We start from the raw sequence: 15,141 nt of genomic DNA, 5'->3' as shown, positions 1-15,141 counted from the left end.
AAAAAAAGAAGCGGGTACAAAATACAGGTCCAGAAACACACCCCAAATCCCAGCCCACGCAGAAATGCGAAACATGGATGCTTTAAGCGCCAGAGTGAAGAGATCTGCAAGGGAAAAGAATCGAAAAAGCCGTTGTAATACATTGCAGGTGGAAAGAAGCGGGCGGCGGATCGGGGGCCGCTGAGATCGTGGGTGTTATGGAGGAGGAAGAGGCATGGAGAGTTGAGGTATCCGTGGTATAGTGGGTGGACAAGAGACAGTCGTGTCGTAATTATTTTAGAAAAGAGCCTTGCGCGTAACCTGAAGGGGAAGAAGCAATTGCGGTTAGCTCGGAGTCAAAGATGGGAATCGGATTCCCTGGGTATACATACAGCCCATGCGCCCGCGATGGACGCTACAATGCCTCCAGAGATCATCATGGGTTTGACACCACGCGTGCTCTTAAAGAGCATGCCACTCAGGGCACCCGCCGCAACACTGTTAGCGGCATCGTGCTTGCCCCGAGCGTAGCCGATGGCCGAGTTGAACCCGTTGTAGACCATCGCCACAACACCGGCGGAGTTGCCCAGGAAGGGACCACGGCGGGTGATCGAGTTCAGTACACCGTTCAGACGAATCTTGGGAGGAGCTGTGACTGGTGTTTTGTTCAATCCTTCCGCAAGACCCCATGCGCCACCGACAGTCAAGGCGACCAAGTACGTAGTGCCGGCACCATAGCAAAGGTCGTCGGACCAGCCGCGAGATGGCAGAACGGAGCGAGAGCCGGGAAGAGAGTCAAGAGCAGAATCTTCGAGAGTCAGATAATCGAGAGTATCTTGATTCAAGCCAGCCAGGGGATGCAATTGACTGGGGTCGGGAATGGCGACTTCGGACAAGAATGAGGTCGCATCTTGCGCATTCGATGCATCATACGGAGAGGGCGCCGTAGTCTCCTTACGACCGCTCAAGTTATCCCAGATAGCCATGATGATGAAGCACGCAAGAGAGATGACGATATTAAGGGTACGCGACAGTGAGCGAAGTACGGAGAAGATGGACGAACTTGACAGTCCCTTGATCACAGCTCCACCGAGTGCCGGGCCGCCAGCAAAAACTTCGGTCCCGTGACTGGGGTGTCACGGAAATTAGTTCACCCGAATTGACTCCCCATTGGGAAGTCCCGCGGCCACGCAATGGACCAATTTGAATGCCTGAGGCAGCATGTAGAATGCGGGCAAGACTTGGATGTCCACGAAAATCGCTAAAAAAAAAGTTATCGAAAAGTCCAATACTCGACCAATTAGGATTACTGACGGGTCATGCCGAACGGCCTCCTGTTCGGCAATGCATCGTGAAAACTCTCGTGCTGACGTCGTCAATATTGACGATGTCACGCAAGATGTACACTTTTTGTCCGAACAGACTTTGCAAGACATTGCCAAGGGCCAACTCGTCAAACTAGCATTGACCAGTGAAGATAGTCCGTGAGTCTACAACGGTTCACATTCAAATCGCGAGCATTTGGAGAGAATACTGAATTAGAATTAGAAAGGTGCATCGACTCTGGCAATCTTTGATGCTAACAGTGTCAACTCCTTCTCTCTCAAACTTGCACTCTGCGGCGGCTTGCAATGCCGTGTCTGCCTTTCTCGATGCTGCAGCAACGTCAAAGGTAGACGATACCAAGACCCTGGCTCTTTCATCTGAGACCTGGCTAGAAGTTTTCGAAGTGTTTATGAGTAGGTATGAAGATGCAAAACCAAAGCCACTGAAGCAGCTCCTGGGCTCGCTGGTCAACCTATTGGGAAAGCGGATTCATGGTGCCGAGAAGCAAAAAATTCAAAAAGCAATCACAGGTTCTGTGATTCCAAGCATTGTACTTGGCGACCCGAAATCTCGATTGAAGGCTGCTCTAGTCTGCTTTGAATTATGTATCCGCAAAGGGGCTCTCTCTAGTGCCATATTCCTGGGCCTGTTGCAAGAGTGGCTCGAGAACAATCGGCCGAAATGGGAGCATGTCTTTGAAAACGCGGAAGAAGCTCTATCCTCAGCTGCCGTCGAGAATCTTTCCCTTCAGGTGTCGCAGGAACTAGCTGCAAGGATATTTGTGCTAGGTCTCCTGACACAGACCAATAGCCGTGAGCTATCTGGCGCATGCGGAAATGTATTGGGTGCGCTACTGCAGAAAATGAAGGTCGAGGCCCCGAAACAGCCTGTGTCTTCGGTTTGGGTAGCCCCTGTGCGCTACATGATGTTGCACATTGCCGATAACCTGGAAGCTATGTCGACTCAAATTTTGCAGCCGATTTTCTCTGCCGATCCCGATGGCTTCATGGCATTTGTGGAAACATTGCCACTTGACAGCCTTGTCGCAGGCGATATGACCGGTGCAGAGGATAAGGAGTATATTCTTTTGTTTGCCGTCTTGCAAATCGGTAAAAAGACCAATCTTGTACACGAAGATTGTAAGTTCGATGAAACAAAAATGCGGGCCAAGATCGAGATTTAACTCATAGCATCCAGATGACGGCTCGAAGTCTAGCAACAGCAGAACTGGTGGCCCGCAAACCCTGGTTCTGAGAAGTGACGTTTTAGGCAAATTTCTGCTCCATCGAGAGCCAAACATTCGCATTGCGGCCTTGTCCCTCCTTGTGACTGCATTCTCGACCATTAAACCTTTTACCTCCCTCGCCACAAATTCAATTTTGAACGGCCTCCCGTCGATGCATGCGGACTCGGACTCTTACAGCAGAGGTGAGATCATGAGTCTCACCAGGAAACTCATCGTTCGCGTCAAGAGCGGCATTCTCAAGCCTGGGAATAGCAGCGGACCATCTGAATCAACAAACTCGGCTCTACCAGCCGGATTTGTGAAAAACGATCAAGAGGTCACTCTGTTCTTGAAGAGATACCTAAATTTCCTGATGAGTGATCTGGTGGTGACTGCGTCGTACCCTCGTCACATCAGTGCCCTCAAAGCACTGAGACTTTTGCTGGAATCCAACCTTGACCCGCGGACTCATATTCCCCCAGCAAAGTCTGAAGTTGAAAGTCGATGGAAGAATCATATGGAAATCTTTGAGCCTCAGCTCCTTCGACTCCTGGTGGACTTGCTCCTCGATCCATTCGAGGAAGTAAGGCAGACCGCGCTTTTGATCATCAATTACTTTCCCCGTGAGGTATTGGTGAACGGATTCGAACGTCGAGTAGATCAAGACTCGGCGTTGTCCATGCGTTTGACTGATGCTTTATCCCGCGCTGAGCTCACCGCTAGTAACACTAGTCGGGCGGACCATGCGGATACGGTAGCTCGTTTGTATCACATCATCTTCTGCGCCGCGTCGTCAAGCTACCCGTTGTCATCCGATGAAGATTGGTGGTCAAGCAAGACGTCTGTTGTGAACCATATCTTGACCAAACTGGAGGAGCGTCTCTCATCCTCAAAGGGTCTCTTCAATGCAACTCTGCGTGAAGCGCCTCTCCATGGTTTCATGTCCGGACTCAGGTGAGTCATCGAAAATTGAAATAACTAGAATCGTCGAAAGTTCTCACTAATCATCCGCACAGGTATATCGTCTCAATGCCCAACTTCTACAGTCTTTTGACGGACGGACCGAACATTCAGTCATGGAGGTCTATACATGACCGTATTATGTTCGTTTGTGACAGAGTCTGGGAAGAGGTGAAACCTGTCCTCTGCATTGATTCCCCTGAAGGACACACTGATGATCCCATTGAGGATCTGACGGTAGGACCGAAGGATATTCTTTCCTACTCTTGGAGGGCCCTCCGCGAATCCAGGTATGTCGAAACTCGCGATTTTCGAAATGAATCTGACTGACCTCTCAGTCTCTTGCTCCATGCTACCCTGTTCAACACGACATATGGACCACCTGGTAGAGACGGACTTCAGCGCGCAGACTTTGAAAAAATCGGCCGTGCAAGTTTCACTCAGCTTGCCGAATTGCGACATCGCGGAGCCTTCTCAACTGTTTCCCAAACATTCGCCACTTGCTGCGAGCGGTCTATGAGCTCAAGTGATCCATCCGTTCAAGAGTTGCCAAAGGGCTGGTATCAAGATGCCAGGGCGACTATTTTCGAGTCCGCTTCAAAGTTGACTCGCAGGTCCGCGGGCTTGCCTGCACTTGTGACTGGGATATTGTGCTCTTTGCACAGAACGCCTTTCTTTGCGGAGGCCATGGAGGATCTCCGCCAAATCTCCCGCCTCGCCGTCGAATACAACAAACAGGAGCAGTATCTGGAACTGCCCCAGGTTCATGCCATGAACTGCCTGAAAGATGTTTTTACCAACACTAAGCTTGGCCCTTTCACAGAGCCTTTTATTATGCCGGCACTCACGCTCTCCGCTGAACGCCTTGGATCGCCCATGTAGGTTGATGCCATGAGTCCATTTGATAATTTTCACTAACGCTCCGTGTTCAGCTGGGCTCTCCGCAATTCTGGGTTGATGCTTTTCCGCGCCCTATTAACGAGGATGTGTCGTATGGTTCCTGGAGCTGTAGCTGGATTCGGAGGTGCTTCCGGATCAGAGCCCGGGTCAAAAATTTCCTTCCCCAAGTACTCTGGTCTCTTTGAGCTGCTGGCAGCATTGCTGGCATCTTCAGAAGGCACGACTGCCCAAGATGGCACAGACATTGTCACTGAGCGTATCTTTCCTGCCCTGGAATTGATTGGCGAAAAGGTCCCTTCCGTCGGCGATGACTATGACTCAAAGCTTCGCGAGCTTGTCCTTGTCCACTTCAAAAGCCCAGTCTGGGGTATTCGCGAGCACGCTGCTCGTGTCTACGCATCACTACTGACAAAAGAACATATTCTAAAGGATGCGAAGTATCTAGTGAATCTGCTACAGGCAGACGCATCGGAGAACTACATCCATGGCATAGCTCTCTGTGTTCGTTACTCGCTCCGTCGCTTTGCCGCCTCAACGGATGCATTTTGGATCAGTGAGTTTCATCACTTTGGACGCTCGGAGATATTGACACTGATTTTGTGGAAGACCAACTTCCAAACCTTCTCGAGACCATGCACTTGGTCCTAAGCAAATTATTCGCAGCCGCCAAATCGCCTGCAGTGGCAACTTGCCTGGTTCAGACATTGAACGACGCGCTGACTCGCAGTATCGCCGCTCGGAGCGAGGGTATGTCGCTCGAAGAAATGGGGTTTCTTCCCAGCGCTAACCTGTCTGCAGGTCGTTTGGCTCAATTTATCAAGGAGGTTTACGATACGCACGAGCTTCTCGGTGTCCTAGGCCACTGCTTCGATGCTTCGCAACCGGGTTGGAACCTTGTCAGTCGTACTCGGGCGTCTGCCCTCCTGCGGAGAGCGCTTGCTTGGTGCACCTTTTTAAAGTTGCTTATATCTCAGTCTGGTGCTGACACTGCCATTTTCTTCGCCGATGTTTCAAAATTCGACGCTGATGTCAGCAGCTGGATTTTGCAGCAGCTGCCTGAGCTGCTTGCTGGGACGCATCAATACAGGAAAACGTTGATTGATCTTTACTGCTCAGTCATCATAGGAGACCATTCGACTGATGCAAAGTCTCTTGCGTCGGCCAACCTGGCTACTATTCTCGAAGAAATTTTGGCAACATCTGGCGATGATATTGTTTCATACGATCTGCCCTATACTTTGCTGATGAAGAGTTTTAAGCCCGATTCGGATATCCAGCAATGGAACAGACATTCAACGGACGCGGAACTTCGCTTGATGGGATGCCTTCTTGCGCTTCGAATTTTATCGAATGAAGACGGCTCAAGCACTGACTTAAAGGGCGAGCTTCGCCAGTGGGTGATCAAGCTGCGCTCCGCCCTTAGTGAGGAAACGGTGCGCCTTACTCTTCAGCCCCATCGTTCAAAATGCAAAGCTGATGGAAACTCTTTTAGGAATTCACGACTCGGTATGCTGCAGTGGCTTCTGTGCAAAGCTTCTCTCAAGCTCTTCGTCAACATTCGCAACAGCCACGAACAGATCCCTCCTTGCTTGATATTTATCTTGTTCTTTATGACATGCTCAATGATGACGATGAAGAACTGCGGGACATCGCCGCATCAGCCGCATCATGGGTACTTTCATACTCTTCAATATCGCCAGACGCTGCTCTGGCTCTCGGTCCTCTGAATGCCAGCGAACTATTGTCGAAGTTCATTACCGAACATTACTCGGATTCGGTTTACTTTGCCCGTCGCATTCTTAAATATCTCACAGGCCAAGAAGCCCGGATCAGTGGCTCCGATGACCAATCAAGCCTTTCCCCAGTCTCCGTCCTGATGGCCCAATATTGCCAAGAAAGCACCGTGCTCTTTGTTGAAGAAAAGCAGAACCTCTTCATCGATGAAGTGCGTGAGGTGGACGTGTGGTGTCGGGTACTTCCACAGCTAAAGGCAAATTCCTACCCGGAGACATTGATACGTCAGGTCTCAAGCTGGGTGTCGGAGGGTCTGGAGTACATCAATCAGATTGTCAAGCAAGACCCCGAAGGCGATGGGTTGTTGGGCTGGACATCCAAGCCGGAAGTCTTTTCTTTGAGCTTCCGAGTCATCAGTCTTGCTGCCGCGCTCTCGGGTAGACAATTCAGCGTCCCCCAGGCGCTGGATGTCGCTCCCGAAACTTTACAAGGTCAATTATGGAAATTGCTAGAGGCTGGAAGGAAGGCATCCCTTCACGAGTGCCTTTTATCCAGGATTGAAGTTGCCTGTGAGCTCTCGAGCTCGGCCGGGCAGCGGTAGACTTGACGCGCACGTACCAGATGCTCCTGTTCACGATTGACTGAATAAAACTTGTTCCTTTTAGTCCCATTTTGCCTACGCATGCTTCCTCAAGTCAAACTTTACGCTGCTGAGTGCAACCTCCATCATGTCTCTTTCTGTAATTCACCACGTAAACAGCATGCCGCGCTCCGCGTAACGCGGACATCAAGTTTCTCTGGAGTTTCAACGCTTGCCATAAAACAGGTCTGCTTTCTTACTCTCCATGTTCTCAACCTCTCTCCCCTAAGCCTTCCACCTCGCAAGACTTCAGCTCATTTCTTCACCTCTCTCTCCAATTTCTTACATCTGCATCGATCTCTCGAGATCTGGCAAAGATTCGGTTTTCAGGTCCTGATCCTCGTTTCACGGGACTTTTTCCCTTGCAGCTTTGACAACTCTATCCGTACTGCGTCTATCGGTGAATTCCATTACGAAAAAAATCATTCATTATGAATGGCAACTTCATAATCGCCCTCTGTGCCACACTCCCCTTGGCATGCGTCTTCACAGGGGTGGGTGTCCTTTTGTGGTATCGGCACCATTTCACCGTCAATATCATGCGCCACCATTCCCGAATGCAACTGTTCCTCCAGCGGCGACGTGATCAACCCGATCTCGAGCAAGGCTGTCACCACGATGCTCCCCCTGTCCCCAAGTACACTCGGAATGGGTGGATGCGGCCGATCACAAGATACCATCCTGGACCCAGAGACTTTGATGACATGAATTGGCGCCGTTTCTATGCTGATCGGAACTATTACAGCCCCCGCGAGTACAGGCGTGCTGCGCTTTCGCGGAGCCGTGAATGTCCACCGTATTCTGCCCCCACAACAGGAACCGAGAGGAGGCACCTCAAGAGCGTCCATCACAACGTCGTGAGCCGCCAAAAATTGGCAAACAGAAGGGGAAGCAGAAGGTATGGATCGTGAGAATCAGAGTGACCAGCAAAACTCCAGGTCATGGCATCAAGATGACCACGAAGCGAACAATGAGATTCAACCCCGCAACCAATCAAAAACAAAGAAGAACAGGAATAGAAACAAAGCTTGGTCTCAGAATGATGGTCAGTCCAAGCAGAGAATGAATCAAGGGCAGCAAGGCAAAGCAAAGGGGAAAGGCCGTCAAGCTTGGGACCAGGCCCAGGGCGAAGCACCTGAGCAAAGCCAGCAGGAACAGCCGCAGAACGAGGACTGGGGCGATCAAGCTCCAAATGAAGACCATCAGGACCAAGCTCAACCCCAGGATCGTCAGGATCAAGCTCAAAAAGGGGATTGGGGAGACCAACCACAAGATGAGGCTTGGGGTGATCAAGCTAAAAAGCAGGAGCATCAGGACCAACCGCAAAAAGGAGAGTGGGGAGATCAATCTCAAAATGAGGGCTGGGGAGATCAACCTCAAGACGAGGACCGTAAGGATCAACTACAAAATCAGGTTTTGCAGGACGACAGTCATCAGAAAGACTCAGGTGAGGGCGCTGGGAATGATGCCGCACAAAATCCTTGGCCCGAGCAGTCATGGCCTGCAAGTCCTGGAGCATCTCCTAGCTCAACGAGGGACAACCGAGCTGGATCTACAAAGGTCTGGAAGACGAATCGCCCTAAAAAGGGAAAGGGCCGACGTCCAAATAAGCGTACAGACTGGGGTGATGAATGGCCAACGGTTTGAAAATGAGACTACAGCAGTGGTCATCATGGCAAAGGAGATAGTTGATTGGGAAGAAACAAAGGATAGGAATAGCCGAAGCCTCTGCCAGCTGCCTGAGAAGAGGGGAGGGCATCTAGGCCACTGCCAGACATTGTCAAAGTTCAGCGACAGAAAATTCTTTGAAGAACCTTGTTCTTGTGAGCTCTTTACCTATCTACTCACACAACCGGAAAACCCGGTGGAAAATGAACTCAGGCGCGCTAAGATATTGTATAAGCGTTTTTAATAAATTGATAGATATGCAAGTTTCGAAACTGGTAGTACTATCGCCCAAGTTTCTACCTAGTGGGCAGGAGCTGCGACTTTGGTGTGTTTTAGCAGGCAGACTTTTATTCACAAAATTCAACTGATATGAGTGTTCACCAGGCCATGGCACCTTTTGTCAACCCATGTAGTTCTAACGCATCATCCTATGTGGGCCTAATGCGGTTCTGAAGTAGTACTACGTTGGACTGTTAGTGGTATATTTTTGTTCGCTCCCGTCCTCCACTGACCCGCGCTGAGTCAACAGAATGTAACGACAGTTGAGTCGACAGCCGGACAGGTAGGTACTGTGATCGCTTCAAGTCAACGCCTCGTATATGGCCAAAAAAAGCATGTTATCCTTTTCACATCACTAAATCTCATCAAATTGCGCAACACCAGAATCACTCTGATGCACTGATGCACTACGCTGGAACCAATCGCCCGATAATCCAGACTGGAGCCAACGAACACTCATTTAACTTAAGCACTGCGCCACTCCGTCAGTGGCATCCACTTGGTCCGATCGCAGGGTCATGTGATATATGGGACATCCGGTGCTCCATAAGCACCAAAAGTGCAGCCAACCGGTCGGTGACGTTGGCTCTCCCGGTTCTCGATTCTCCCCCGCAGATCTCCAGGCACACAGCTTTCCCATCTCTCCTCAACCTCCTCGCTGCTCCCACCTTGGGTCTTGTCCTCCATACTGTGAGCAATCTGGATTGAGAGACTCCCAAGTGCCACTGAGAAAATGTGGAACGATGAGGACAATAACCCTTACGGGGCGTTTGACCAACATGAGTCCCACCTTTCCGACTCGTTACATTCAGCCGCCCTATCTCCGCGTAAGCTGTCGGCCCACGATAGAAGCTTCATATTGCGTCGCTGTGTCCCTGACAACCACCACTTCTAGCTACCTATGAACCCGATTCCACTCCACCTTCCAGTCGTGACTCCAATGGAGACCCACCAGACTTCATCTCCCACCCGGAAGATTTGAGTGATCCCGAAGAAGCCGACTACGGCGCCGCCAGCCAACAGTACCCCCGGAAGAGTACATATGACAGCCGCATTGAGCAAATTCTCTATGAGAATCCCGAGATGCCGATTCTTATTACCGACGCTGGCAAGAATCACGAGGGAGGTGGGAGCTTCATCGTCTATACCATACGGACCGCGGTACGTTTCCACCACAGCTGCATCTTTGTTGGTTGGGACTGATGAGTTTGAGCTGGCTAGGATCTGGAAGTTCGTCGTCGGTATTCGGAGTTTGCATCATTGCGCCAGACCTTAGTCAACCTCCATCCAACACTCATCGTGCCTCCAATCCCCGAGAAACACAGTATGGCCGATTACGCTGCGAAGCCAACCAAGGCCAAGGAGGACACCGCAATCATTGAACTACGAAAGCGCATGCTTGCCGTCTTCTTGAACCGTTGTCGCCGCATGAAGGAGATCCGTGAGGACGGCGTCTGGTGGCGCTTTTTGGACCCCAACGTCAGCTGGGTAAATCTCCTCTCTTCAAGTCCGCATGGTGGTTAAACTCTCAAGACTAATGATCATTTTTTTCCTCCACAAACTAGAATGAGGTGTTGCACTCTCACCCGGCGTCGTCTGTTCCCAAGAATAATCTCAAGGCCCCCCCACTCGATCCTGCCAATCCCACGCAGGCCCACGGCTGGCTTCCCGTGCCGTCTTCTTCGGCCAAGCTGAAGCACGGAGGGTCTTCCGCCAGCGGAGGTGCCTCGACGTCGCCTGGCGATGGTGCGGAAGCAACCGTGCCCAACCCTGGCACTGACGTGCTTGGCCGATTCCCTCCAGAGTCACGGAAGCTTAGCGAGCAGGAGTTAGACCCATACTTCATCAATTTCGAGGCCTCGACGCGCGAACTGGAACTTCTCCTCCAGGGGAACATTGAACGCGTGAATCGACGGACCCTTTCGCATCTATCTTCTCTTTCGGCAGATTTGATGGAACTGGGTGCTCGCTACAATGGCTTCTCCCTCTCTGAACAGTCGCCCACGGTGGCGGCGGCCATTGAAAGGATCGGCCAGGCTGCCGACACCTCCTATATCGAGACCGAAGAACTATCGACCGCCCTCAGCGCAAGCTTTGCCGAGCCAATGCGGGAAAGTGCCCAGTTCGCAAGCGTGGTGCGCAGTGTGTTGCGATACCGGGTCCTGAAACGAGTACAGGAAGACATGACAAGAGACGAACTGGCCAAAAAGAAGACCCTGCTGGACTCTCTCGAGCGTAGTGAGCTTGAAGCCAAACGAATCGAGCAGTATTTGAATCGCACGTCTCAGCAGCCTAGTGGTCCCCGGCCACAACGTTCTCTATCCACATCTTCCGCCCGCAGTAGCGAAGGTGGTGCCATGTCTGAGGCTTCCAACGAGTCCGAGTTCCCACCCACGCATGGAGAGTCCCTTGACGGTACTTCGCCGCCTTCTCAGGGCGCCGCCCATAGGCGCCCAGAACCTACACCGTCGACACCCAGTCACCGCAAAACTTCCAGTGGTAACTTTGTAACGAATAAGATCTTTGGTCGCATTAGCCACGCGATTCATGGCTTTGCTGATGTCGATCCTGAACGAACCCGCCGGGATCAGATCGGAAAGACGAAAGAAAGCCTCATCCAGGTGGGTACTTCGCGAGACAGTCATAAACCAAGTATACTAACCTTGTTCCACAGCTTGAGCAAGCGCTGGAGGTCTCTGAGAAAGACGTCAAGGATGCCAGTTCTGGCGTAATGCAAGACTTGCAACGTTTTCAGAAGGACAAAGAGGCTGATCTTCGGCGGTACATGGTATGTTTGCATCGGATTCTCCACCATCGAATTACAAGCAGGGAAACAGACTTTGACTGACCAGCATGGTGTTTGGGACAGGTTGCATACGCCAGGTGCCATTTGGACTGGGCACGTAAGAACCTGGAGACTTGGACCGAGGCAAAAGATGAAGTGGAGAAAATTGTCGCCCGCTAGTCGGTGTTCGCGGCGGCCGCTTCCATTTTGGAGTTTTCAGTTCTAGATGGTCTGCTTTCTTGAGACTTTGGCGTCTATGGTCTTGGAGTCGCTGCTGGAAATTTTGGGTTCTTGTTGGACTTTTGATGGGGAAACCCACCCGTATAGCTGAATCACACCCTAGTGATGGCCCCTGCATCATATTAATCTCACCTGCTTCCTCGTCGCTTCACTCTTGAACGAACGGCATGATGCGCGTGCTGCCCCCCCCCCCCCCCCCCACGGTCTTTCTCTCCTCATTCCACTCCCCTCAGTTTGTCTTTTGGGAGACCAAGGGACGCAACGGCAGGCAGAGATTCACTACTCTAGCGACACGAACCAACTCCGCGTCGGTCAAATTCGCTCCAGTTGTCTTGACTGTATTGACAACTGGACCAGCTGTTGCACGCCGCGCAATTCGAGGTAAGCTCTAAGACCGATGGAGGGCTATGGCCAGGACACAAGCACCCCTCGCCCACGCGTTCAAGATCTCTGACGCGTATTTCAATGCATCTCTCCCTTGCTTCCCATCATGGCGGGTCCAGGCCAAGAACCACGTAAACCTCCACGCACTACGCAACAAGCTTTCCTTTCTGGTGATGTATTTGGCTTTTTTTTCTTTTCGTTCATGGGTCAGATGGACACATAGACCAGTGGTGATGAACTTGTAGTAATCGCAATGGGATTCATCTTGGATGATTACGGGTACTCCCCAGGAAACACGATGTCGCGGAGCCATCAGCCATTTGTCTGGAGTCAGAATCAGAATTGTCGTTTACCTTCAAGCTGTTGGTCACGTTGACCCCACCTGACATTCTCTGACCACTTTGGATGGCACCTGGTCTCATTCAAGATGCCTTTCCAGGAGAGCCGATCGTTCCTCCACGGAAGATGACCAAGTGCCACAAACTTCGTGAGTGCTAATGTCCAACCCTGACCGTCATCCAGTCAGACATATTTGATCGATTGTTTTGCTCCATACCGTCCGATGTCATCCCGGGAAGATCGACCTTCGCGCGTCCGGGTTTCAGAGATTGATGCAGGTGTAGAGCAGGGCTGCGACGCTGATCATCCCATTTTCCATCTTTCGAGGGCTAGCATAATCGTCTTTCGCTTGTTTTCTTTTTCTCGTTAAAAGGAAAGACAAAAGGTGTCCGACATGTCGGTCCGCTGGAGTTGCAGTTTCAGAAGATTTGTTCACCACATCCGTCGCGGTTGACAATGATCATAGCATTGGGATTACTGGGTGTCGCTAGAGTGGTGACAAGCAGTATCAGCGTTGATCTTCCAGCCGAAGCTCACAACGATCTGTCAGACACTGGTGCCAGCGTCACGTTTCCTCCTCCACGTCAAACCCAGCAACGTACGCACGATCCGAGCATTATTTTGGTCGGCAACACATTTTATCTCTACAATGTGGGGGAACACATCATCATCCATACGGCCTCAAAATTGAATGGGCCGTGGAAGCGTGTTGGAAGTGTGCTGGACGAAAACAGTGTGATTCCAAAAGGAGACCGCGCTGCCCCCTGGGCCCCTACAGTGGTTGCATTCCAGGAAACTTTCTACTGCTACTACAGCGTGAGCAAGGCTGGCTGTCGCGACAGTGCTGTGGGCGTGGCTACTTCCGACTCACCGGGCCCCGGCTCCTGGCTTGATCATGGAATTGTTGTTCAAACCGGAACCGGCAAGTATTCGGATAGAGCACCATACAATGTCTCCAACGCGATTGACCCTGCAACCCTGATCCTGACCGACGGTTCCGCCTACTTGACATATGGAAGCTATTGGACGGGGATCTACCAGGTGCCACTGACCAAGGATCTGCTTTCACCAGTCAGCACCACCCAGCCAGACACTCGACATCTCGCCTACGAGCCTCAAGCTCTGGGCCCCCCCAATCCCAACGCAGATTCGATCTGTGGGGATCCGACCGGCCCTCACGCCATCGAGGGCGCATTCACGTCCTACCATTCCCCGTACTATTACCTCTGGTTGAGTCATGGCCGATGCTGCGATCTAGATCGTGGCACGCTGCCTACCGAAGGTGCAGAATACAGTATTCGCGTGGGTCGATCTCAGAGTCCCCGCGGTCCCTATTTCGACAGAAATGGAACTGATCTGGTCAACGGCGGTGGCACGGTCATCTACGGTTCCAATGGGGATACTTATGCTCCTGGAGGCCAGGGCGTGATTCAAGTGAACGGGACGGATTTTTTATACTACCATTATCGTGAGTCACAGCCCGACTAGCAGTCATGATTGAACCCCTACGGAGCAGAAGAAAAAAAAAGCAAACCACAAGTGAACATCCAACAAAGGCCACTTTGCTAATCCAATCCCCGCATAGAAAACAAAAGTGTCAGTCTTGCATTCTCGGTGAGTTGCCCCAACCAGATACAATGTCCAGCGCGCCTGTGGAGGTTCTGCAATTGGTGCCTTGTGCTGAACAATTCCCACAGGATGCATTGCTAGGCTTCAATCCACTTGAATACGTAAATGGATGGCCTGTTGTCAAAGCGTAAGCTCCGAAAGATTTACACTAAAACCCCCGTCAGTACAAGATTATGCAAAATCAAAATTTCTTCCATAGATGTGACATGCCCATCATCAAATCGATAGTATCAGCCGCAAACCCGTCTCAAGAGAAGACGGTCGATAGCGGCCTCTTCCTTCAACTACTAGATATTGCAATCATTTTTACAAGAAAAAGAGATTTCAAGTCACATTGCATAAAACACGACTGGACCTGTCAGTTCAACAACCCTCGACACTCAGATCATGATAGTACTCGCTCTGCCTTGACTATTATTTCCATCGCCTAGCCTTTGTCTATATCGTCATTCAAGTCGGACTAAATTACAAGTAATATTACATGCAACTAAAACCTTGACTGGAGGGCTCTACATATCGAAAAAGAAAATCGAACCTGCTGTCACTCCTCATCATACATCACTCCTCCTGCTCTTCTAAGACCAGTACCCGAGTCATTCAGGATCTTCTACAAAGAATGCCAGAGAAGGATTACGTGACCATCAAAAATTATCCCACAGCAGTGAACATGTACCTGGTAGTCAACTGACCTATACTTAGGTATCGGTCTCATTGAGGATGAGGACACCTACCTATACAAATCAAAAATGGAAAAGCCCTAATTAAAATCAAGAATACTATCACTAGAAATGAAAACAGCCTCAGCATTAAGCCGTGAATTTGTGACTTTCTCTACTCTAATCGTTGATGAAGAGACATTGGCCCGGGGATCCACCTAGCTGAGCTGACAAGTCACCATTTTCACCTCAGTAATGAGGATTAACTGTGATCTTGAGCACCCCGTAACATTATTCTGATCTAGTCTCCCACAGGATGGACTTGGGTGTCCGTTGCAACCATGTGAGCGGAGAGCCTGTATATAAGCAAAGTGAGGGAGATTCTTTGCGTTCGTCA

General features: G+C 50.8%; 5 protein-coding genes across 5 annotated transcripts; 4 read left to right on the top strand and 1 right to left on the bottom strand.

The window, feature by feature from the left end:
• Nucleotides 1-276: 276 nt before the first annotated feature.
• Nucleotides 277-965, bottom strand: POX_d06103 (Mitochondrial import inner membrane translocase subunit tim23; the record flags this gene model as incomplete). The annotated part of the gene is made up of 2 exons (XM_050114928.1): nucleotides 277-300; nucleotides 372-965. The coding sequence occupies 2 exons, from the start codon at nucleotides 963-965 to the stop codon at nucleotides 277-279; spliced, it is 618 nt and encodes a 205-aa protein (XP_049969879.1).
• A 358-nt stretch (nucleotides 966-1,323) lies between these two features.
• On the top strand, nucleotides 1,324-6,725 carry POX_d06102 (uncharacterized protein; the record flags this gene model as incomplete). Its single annotated transcript, XM_050114927.1, has 10 exons — nucleotides 1,324-1,463; nucleotides 1,528-2,444; nucleotides 2,503-3,484; nucleotides 3,547-3,780; nucleotides 3,829-4,104; nucleotides 4,156-4,368; nucleotides 4,423-4,943; nucleotides 4,997-5,137; nucleotides 5,189-5,823; nucleotides 5,883-6,725. The coding sequence occupies 10 exons, from the start codon at nucleotides 1,324-1,326 to the stop codon at nucleotides 6,723-6,725; spliced, it is 4,902 nt and encodes a 1,633-aa protein (XP_049969878.1).
• A 470-nt stretch (nucleotides 6,726-7,195) lies between these two features.
• Nucleotides 7,196-8,411, top strand: POX_d06101 (uncharacterized protein; the record flags this gene model as incomplete). The annotated part of the gene is made up of 2 exons (XM_050114926.1): nucleotides 7,196-7,621; nucleotides 7,683-8,411. The coding sequence occupies 2 exons, from the start codon at nucleotides 7,196-7,198 to the stop codon at nucleotides 8,409-8,411; spliced, it is 1,155 nt and encodes a 384-aa protein (XP_049969877.1).
• A 1,033-nt stretch (nucleotides 8,412-9,444) lies between these two features.
• POX_d06100 (Sorting nexin-41) lies at nucleotides 9,445-11,676 on the top strand (the record flags this gene model as incomplete). The annotated part of the gene is made up of 6 exons (XM_050114925.1): nucleotides 9,445-9,538; nucleotides 9,607-9,872; nucleotides 9,933-10,199; nucleotides 10,277-11,332; nucleotides 11,386-11,499; nucleotides 11,581-11,676. 6 exons carry the CDS (start codon nucleotides 9,445-9,447, stop codon nucleotides 11,674-11,676), a joined length of 1,893 nt encoding a protein of 630 aa, XP_049969876.1.
• A 1,239-nt stretch (nucleotides 11,677-12,915) lies between these two features.
• POX_d06099 (putative arabinan endo-1,5-alpha-L-arabinosidase B) lies at nucleotides 12,916-13,947 on the top strand (the record flags this gene model as incomplete). Its single annotated transcript, XM_050114924.1, has 1 exon — nucleotides 12,916-13,947. One exon carries the CDS (start codon nucleotides 12,916-12,918, stop codon nucleotides 13,945-13,947), a length of 1,032 nt encoding a protein of 343 aa, XP_049969875.1.
• Between the last annotated feature and the right edge of the window lie 1,194 nt (nucleotides 13,948-15,141).

Source organism: Penicillium oxalicum, chromosome IV (genome assembly GCF_001723175.1).
Source record: "Penicillium oxalicum strain HP7-1 chromosome IV, whole genome shotgun sequence".
Classification (NCBI taxonomy): Eukaryota; Fungi; Ascomycota; class Eurotiomycetes; order Eurotiales; family Aspergillaceae; genus Penicillium; species Penicillium oxalicum.
This window is presented reverse-complemented; position numbering and strand designations above follow the sequence as displayed.